Raw genomic sequence first — 8,723 nt, forward strand, 5'->3', positions numbered from 1 at the left:
TCCCAAATATTCCTATTGGCTTATCTAAAAATTAAATGAAATCCTATAAAAGCAAAAGTCATTTGATTTTTGTGCTTTATACAGCTGGATTGGATTAGAACATAGTAAGCATTGCAACATTTGGTACCTGTAAACATGGCATGGAAGTAGGGGCTGCAGGCGGCTAACACAACTCTATGCGCTGCAATTTCCATGTCTTCAGCTACTATCGTCACATCACACAGCAAGTTTTGACTATTTAGAAATATCAGAGAAGGCAATTTCACATAAGTGAACTACAACAGAAAAGTATATAATATCACACACAATTTCTTTCCCCATGCCCTAAAAGAGGCAGGCAGACAATGTTGATGAAGCATTGTTTTTAAATGATGTTACACAACCACATGGCTATTACTCAGATTACAGATGGTGCTTGGGTACACAGAACTTTCTCAACATCAAACAACTGAATTGGGATTTCTTGCACAGAACTTCTCTGCATTGAATAATCAAAATTTGTTATCAGTGCAATTTATAAGACTTTCTCACCTGAGGTCTAGGCTTCTTTGAATAACTTGAATAGAAAAAAGAATTTTATATATGCAAACACTAAAAACTTGAGATAAAAAAATAAGATTTCAGAGATAACAAAGAAGCCAAACTTAAAGTGTGCCTGTATCACATTACACTGCAAACTCATGACTACTTAATTGCTCAAAATCATTATTTGATCAACTCTGTGTTTACTGTTTTCCAAGCATTTTTCATACACAGGCCATGCACACAATAGCAATTATTTTTTCCACTCTGACCAGTTTAGAATTTATTCTGGTTAACTTCATATCTTGCCTGACTTTTTGTCTTCATTGCATCCTTTGCATTCTTGTTTTTTGTGACTGCAATAATTTTTTCCTGCCTATTCTGTTGCAATAAGGTAATATCTCATTTATAATCATTCATAATACAGGTGTTTCCAGTGCAATTTACATCCATTTAAACCTACCGTACCATGTACTGTCTCTGATCCAATTTATGGGCATGGGACAGGAAACAGACAGACCACAACACAACACCAGAAGCCTACAATTCCCCAGCATCGAAATAGCCATAGTCACAGTTGTCTTTTATTTCCTTCTCATGCTAGCACTGACTCTGTAGTAGCACACATATCGCAAAACTCACAGCCAGGACAAAAAGTGAAAAGGGGAAAGCATGATTTAACAGAACATACTCCTTAAGGATGGAGTCACAGCTGTACATCAATACAGTAATTTTTAATTCTCTGAATTCTGAAAAGATGCGTTTTTACCTTTCCTGCATATCTTTTGCAGTTGAAGTGCAACTTTCCAACACTACACAGAGTTGCAGCAGAGACTGGGATAAGCAGCTGCATTTTGCTCTGACAGAGCTAGATAAAACTGCTCAGATATTCACCTCAGTCCAAAGAAAACTCTGTGATCTCTCAGCCTCTGCAATCACCCAATTTCTTTGATTACAGTCTCAAGTAAGCTGGCCTTGTGGAGGTCACACACCAACAATTTTGGTGGCAACAAGTAACCTTTGGGACTGTATTGCAATTCTGGCATTAGAATGTTTTCACCCTTTCAGTTCTTAATCCCTATAGCAACTATCTATGTTTAGCCTGCAATATGATTATCAAAAAAGATGTATATTATAAAGGCAATGACCATACCCAAATGAAACACACAATTCAGAGGAGCTTAGAAACAATCATTACATTTATTATACAGAAATTGAAACGGAAAGCTGCACATTAGAGGCCATCAGATACCCAGCTTTTTCAGACACCTGCACTTATCCTGACAGCAGGAACAAAAGGTTCTATACTTAGCTGCACAAAAATACCAAAGATAACAATGAAGCCAGAAGCAAAAGAACTACATCGACGAAACACTCCAGCTATTTAAATACACTGTGCAGGTACAGACATAGTAACTTAGATGCAGTCCAGATACATCTCTAGTCTGGAACTGCATTAGGTGAATGAATATGCTCTGTTACTATAAAGCTGGCAAGCTAAATGAACTACTAAAGAAACAAGCTTATAAACTTAAACATGTGCTCTGCTCCAAGCGTCTTGTAGCTTCCACAGCAACTCAGCACCTTCATTTCGAGAGGGCATACCTATTTATTTTAGAAAACCTTGAGTTCTGAAGTGATATTGTACTAATTTGTTTGTTTAGAGCAACTAAATGAACAGAGCCACAGGGGGTACATCTTGGTAAAGGAAATGAGGGGGAAGGGGTAAAGGAAATGATGATCTTGAGGTCCTTTCCAACCCTAACTATTCTATGATTCTATGATTCTAAATGGGAAGGAGGATAGAAAAAAGTATAGGTTTAAGAATAACTTTACCAGCTTTCAGGTTATTCTTCATTGGTTTATCTAGAGAAAGGTCATTACCTACATCTTCAGAAGATTTCGTTAAGGCGCTGTTTGTAAGACTGAAGATTTTAACAAATACAAGTAAGGTCAAATTCGTTGTGATAAAAGCAATTTAGAATGAAGAGGAAAGATAGGCATCAGAGGGTAATTTCATCATATGTCAAGAATTAATTAGCTCTCCTAACGATCTCTGACTCAGTGTTGAGGTGATGGTGAGTAACAAAATGACAAAAACTACCCAGGACAAAATTACTCAAATTTGTCAAAATTTGAAGGCACAGAAAAACCCTCTTATGAGCTCACAGAACCAGGCAACTTGACAGCTGCCAAAAATGTAATATAAACTCACAGACTTAAGCATTCCAAAACAAACGTATTTTAGATGCTTAAGCAGATGATTTCTTCACTAGTTAACTACTTTCTGGAGAGTATACCTCTGGCAAATACCTGCTTGTGCTACAGTAATGAAGAGAACTGATAAACCACTTTAAAAATGTAGTCAATAAAATTGAAAATATAATTTACTTTATTAGTATTAGGCCTTCATTTAGAGTAATGAAGTCTAAAATATTTCCGTTTATTTCCAACGGATAAAAGCAAATATTTAATATGTTTATCATATTATCTAATTACCACTTACTATTTTAGAAGCTGTACTCAGCTTAAACAGTAAACACTTCTGCATCAACTACCTTGCTAAGAACTAGAGTTAAGGTTTGCATGGCACTGCTCCTGTTCCAACTTTAACTACTTACACATGTAAGACAAAATTGCTCAAATTGCTTCTACAGCAATTCAAATTTAAGTAACCATGGAAACTAAAATATATTCTGAAAATAATCCACAGCCTTCAACAATACACATGGAAGACCGTAAATCTCTTATATTCACAACACAACAAAATGTGGGTTAAGGTTTCTGACTTCCAAAACTTGTAAGCGTCATTCCGGCAAACTGTTTCTTCATCTAAAATCTTGCCTACCCTTTGGAAGTCATGGCTATTGGCTCTAGCCAGGCTCTACTGCACTCCTGAGACACTTGCGACCCTTGAAAAACCCAAGCGCATAAGTAAGATTAAGCAACAAGTATCAGTCCTTTTAACACAAAGTAACTAGGCTGATAGAGCCATAGACAAACAGACCCTGCTCTTGTCTCATTAGCCTTACACTATGGAAGTTTTTAAACTGGATTTCAGTCATTTATATTCAGCATATAATTTTCTTCAATCTTCCAGTACAATACAAACTGTCAGCCAGATAAATACACTGATCTGATCACAGTATCTAAAGATTTACCCGTTTGGAACAGCGAAGATCAAAGGCAGAGGAATACTTTAACAGAGTATCAGTTACTGTCTTTTATTTGTGGTGAAGCCTCTCCCGTTTTTAATCTTATATGGGAAATAACAAAGGACTACGGGACTTTCACAGCCTCTAGTACTGTCTATGCTGAAGAAGTGTTTTATTTATTTAATTTCTCAATTGTTGCTGTTAGTTATAAAGCTGAATTATTGTCAGTAATAGTTGTGAGTCCTAATTAAAAGAGCTCACAACTGAGCTCTAATTACCAGCTGTCACAGTTTTCAACACCATCTCACCTACTCATATGTAGAAAATAAATCAATATGGGCGCTAAGAGAACAGCATCAGCACCAGTCTCTCAGTTTTGCTGAAACCGATGGCAGTATCAGTCAAGGTCTTATAAAACTTTATTGAGAAAAAATTGTTTCCAATATTTGATTTGGGAATTCATCAATTTCTCTCAGGGGGCAAGCAAAGGATAACTAAGAAAGCTTAAAGAGGGTAGATTTAGGTTAGATATTAGAGGAAAATTCTTCACTATGAGGGTGGTGAGACACTAGAACAGGTTGCCCCATCCCTGGAAGTGCTCAAGGTCAGGTTGGATGAGGCTTTGAGCAATCTGGTCTAGTGGAAGGTGTCCCTGCCCATGGCCGAGGGGTTGGAACTAGATGATATTTAAGATCCCTTCCAACCAAAACCATTCTATGATTCTATGATAATGTACTGTCGGCTCTTTTACATTTGTTAGACTCTGACCTATGTCTCCAGACTACAAAATTTTAACATTTTCCAGTTAGCAGCTTACCACAAAAATCAGAAACAGGCACACAAAGAGCCTTAGGCTCAACTACAGAGTCACTTTTCATCTGTCCAGGATCAACTACAAGGCATGATCAGTAGCTGTAACTCCTTGAATACAACCTCAAAGTATTTTTTCAAGTCTCACAAACGAGGTTTTGATTAACTTATGAGTGGCAAAAACATACTGCATGCATTAACGCTATCATCACATGACTATCATTCAGCTATCACTTCATTGTATATGCAAGCCACCTCATCACCTACACTTCTGGAATTGAATGCTCTTAATAAACAAACTATTATTATTAACTTAATAAATGCAAATGAAAGTAAAAATGTATTATGGACTCCAGGTAGATGAATGCAGTAAAGTAATACCTTCTTAATTCATTCATAACTTTAAAAGCTTTCTTCATGTGCCATGGATTTACTGTAACAGGACAGTGAATTTCAGTGTTATCATCTTTCAGATCCAAGGGCTTCTGATGGCAAAGTTTGGTACATCTGGGGGGAAAAAAAAAGGGGGGGAAAAAAAAAAGTAGTAAGTTAATGCTTCTGCTACTCTCGAGTTCTGTCACTCATTTTCTCCAGCTTCATCTTGGGGAGGAGGAAAAGATTTACACTTCAACTTATTCTTTACTCCAAGTAATCTTGGTTTCCCTATTACCAACATTATAAGTTGGAAAAAACACAAGTGAGGTTGACAGGGGCACTCAGGGCTAACAGCAACCTCCAGTAAGGAAAACATGAAGATGATGCCCTAGAATATGTCCAACAAGCCATTACGTGAGAGGAGAAACAGAGGTTTGGGAAGTTTTAGCCTGATGCCCACACAGATAGATCCACACAGCATCCATCACCCCAGCCTTCACTACCTGCAAGAAAAAAGCTGCTTTCTACTCTTCCACCAGGACCTTCCTTACCAGTTCATGCAGCTCCTTGCTCATTTCTGACAGGAAGACCACATGATGACTACTATAATTCTCCAGGCTTTCCCTAGCAGCAGCATAAGACAGGCGAGTATGAGAAAAACTGGGTAGTTTTGCAGATCCACTTGATGTTTTGAAAGGCAAGTGACCAATCTTTTAATTTTTCTTACTCTCTAAAACCCACTCAAAATACCAAGACAAAAAATTAGCAGTGTGAATAATCATGAGCTCTACCTACAGGTATCACTTTCTGTAAGAAATACCCAAGTTCTACAGACACTAACTCCTATAGAAAAATGACTATGTGCACCCCTCCATCTCTAGGATTGTCCAAACAGCAAGTGTGCTTTTCATGCCAAGCCAGTGAGTTTCATGTTTCCAATCACAATGTTATTCTTACAAGGCAAAATGCGTTGTTGTAGTACTTAGAAGGAAACATCAGTGATGTTTTCACTTACAGTATTGTAATTCTATTCCTGAACCTGTGAACTGGAAATTGATTCAAAGTCCCTGAAGTCACTTGGTGACTTGGTAACTGACTCTGAGTACATAAGAGATCTGAATCCAAATGAAAACTCAACCTTACCTGCTTTAGGTAAGACTAGTCAAATTGAATATATGCATTGGCTCCCATAATTCCAGTCTCACTTCTACCATACCTAAAACGCTTTATTTGGGAATGCTAAAGAAGCTTAAAAGAAAAAGTCAACAATACTTTAAGATTTTAACACAGAACCCCATGCAAAGTTGTTGGTTCTACTTTTCATGATTCCAAACCCATCTACAAAGTCTGGAGCAAAACATCACGAAACTGCATCAAGCGACAAAGAAATAGAAAGAAGCCTCTGTAAAACACCAGCTAAAAAAGTAAGGTCCAACTACAGAACACAAAGTACCACCAACTTACAATATTGCACTATGAAACTGCTACGAATTAAAGTTTCATGCTCAATTTTGAAAATTATACAGCTCATTACTGAAAAGGTGCAAGTAACTGCATTTTTGCATCGAGAAAAAAAACTAAGTTACACGTTATAAAGCACATACACATGCTACTACAGAGGTCAAAAACAAAACCAAACCACAACCTATCTAGCAAACACCTTTAGACTGAATATTACTGTTCTAATTATGTGACATATCTAGCGATTGGCATTCAAAAAACTTATATATTGAAATTAATAACTTCAGGAAACATTCAAAACTAAGACTAACTCTGATCCAGCTTTTACTTATACCATGGACTTTTCAATTCACATCTTCTGTGGCACCTTTACATCCCAGAGCAATGCATCAGGTACTAATGTATACTATCTGCATACGTATACAGACTATATACACAACACATTCAGATATGCAAGGAAAAAGAGTGGTTGGAGTTCCCTGTAAAGAGCTGTCAAGCAACCTACACCTGGAGAAGTTCCTATGAAGCATAAATTCATTCGGTGAAGTTTCATTAGTCGGTCACAAAGGATGACTTTGTTTTAAGGTAATGAAGCCTACCAGACCATCAGTCATATGCTTTCTGTTTAGAGAACTGCTAGTCTGCCTTAAGTTATTGCAATCTCTCTTAGCATTTCACCAGCTGGGTCAAAGCTGTCTGCAGCTGGTTTGTTCTCAAGAACCTCAACCCATAGCATACCTGAAAATTGCCTCCCGAAGGCGCAGGATGAAGCTACGCTGAACTGCAGCATGGATGGACCCAACTGAAATGCAGCTATAAATACGTGGCTTGCATAGCTCACTGCTACTAAAAAAGATGCTTAACTAGATAACCAGAAAACCGAGAGCGCGATGAACATGACTGCTGAGTCAAACAGGGAGTAATTCGGAACCACATATGGAGGAAGCAGGAGTGAGGGGGAGGAAAGAAAAAAAAGCAGCGCGTCCCCGCACGCTGGAAGCCGCCCGGGAAAGCGGCGGGGCGAAGGGGGACCCGCAGCTCTGCCTTCCCGCCCGCGGGGGCCACAGCGCCCACGGCCCCGGCCCAGCCCCCCCGATGCCCGCCCCGCACACACCGCCCGGGCACCGCAGCGGCACGACGGGACATCGCAAACCACCCGGCGGCCGTGCCGGCCCTGGAGTGCCCTGTCCCGCCGGCACAACACACCGGCTCCGCCACCGGGCCGTGACACGACACGACACGACTCTCCCGCCAGCTCCCGCCCGCTAGCATCGCTCCCCCACAGTACCGGGGGACCCGGCCGGGCCGGCCACGCCACGGTGCTCGCTGCTAGGCGGCTGGGCCGGGCCCAGCCCGGCCCCGCGACCCCATTCAACGGCACTGCACCGCTGTCCCGGCGGGCTCCAGGAGCCCCGCAACCCGCCCGCCCCACCGCAGCACTCACACGGGCGGCAGCAACATCTCCATCGCGGATCCGCTCAGACTTCTTCCGTGCAACGCGGGCGCGGCGCGCTGCCACCAGCACCATGCCAGCTACCGCTGCCCCGCCGCGGGGTACCGGCTGCGCCCGACCGGCGGAGCCCCCACTACCCGCCGGGAGCCGCCAGTGCTGCCCACTTCCGGGTTCCCGCCCGCGGGAGGGCGGTGGCGGGGACGGGCCGCGGCGCGCAGGCGCGGCGGTGGGGGACAGTGGGGGTGCGCGGCCCCTGTGAGGGTGGCTGCTCCTCAAGCGGTGTAGGTGACCCCGGTCCCGACTGGGCAGGTTGCTCTGCGTCGGAGCCTCCCGCCAGGGGGCTGCGCTGGGTGTCCTAGAGGCTGTGGCTTGCTGCTCCTCTGTGGGGCGGGCGCGTCCCGGGGCTTTAGGAAGAGGATGGGGTGCTGCTGCTCTTTGTTGGGAGAAGCATGGCTTTCAAGTGGCAGGAGCCTGGGAGTGATGCCCTTCTCGACCCTAAAACAGACGAGGGCGCATCTCCCACCGCCCAGGAGAGCAGAGGTTCAGGCCGGGCCGGGCGCACCCCGCTATCTCACTCGGGGCCACGGCCCACAGGGTGCCCAGGCCAGGGGGACCTCAGTCCAGGGTGGGTGACTCGGGGCACTCTCGTGGGGATGCACGGGTGCTTAAGTCCCTGGAACCGCAGCTTGTGCTTTTCTATAAACGACACAGGCCTCTGTGAGAAGACCCATCCCCAGGTGCACACTGTGAAGGACAGTTTGAGCGTCTCAGGCCAGCCGTGGAGTTGACCTGACATCGGATCATGCAGATGGCTGCAGCTTGAGCAGGGGGCAAAGCAAAGCCTGAACGTGCATTGAGGTGAGGAAGGATGCTGCGGTTGAATTGGCTGCAGCTCTGGTGCTCTACTTCGCAGTGACCTGTTAGATCTCATCTGTTTTTATTCGATC

The 8,723-nt window shown here is 42.8% G+C and overlaps 1 protein-coding gene across 2 annotated transcripts in view; it reads right to left on the reverse strand.

Annotated features, from left to right (window-relative positions):
- The window catches only part of KLHL2 (kelch like family member 2), a 60,561-nt gene extending 52,590 nt beyond the window's left edge, over positions 1-7,971 (reverse strand). The window contains exons 1-3 of one of the 2 annotated variants that reach the window (XM_061373113.1): positions 7,768-7,971; positions 4,869-4,994; positions 128-234 (exon numbers count right to left, since the gene is read on the reverse strand). In XM_061373113.1, the coding sequence (XP_061229097.1) occupies positions 128-234; positions 4,869-4,994; positions 7,768-7,790 (256 nt within the window). In that variant the 5' untranslated portion in view covers positions 7,791-7,971. Of the gene's footprint in view, positions 1-127; positions 235-4,868; positions 4,995-7,767 lie in introns of those variants that run through there. The other variant, XM_061373119.1, reaches the window with a different exon arrangement.
- Positions 7,972-8,723: the final 752 nt, after the last annotated feature.

The sequence above is a fragment of the Neopsephotus bourkii genome, unplaced genomic scaffold (assembly GCF_033783945.1).
Source record: "Neopsephotus bourkii isolate Nb327-2 ecotype Australia unplaced genomic scaffold, CSIRO-AGI_Nbou_v1 NB_168, whole genome shotgun sequence".
Taxonomy (NCBI): Eukaryota; Metazoa; Chordata; class Aves; order Psittaciformes; family Psittacidae; genus Neopsephotus; species Neopsephotus bourkii.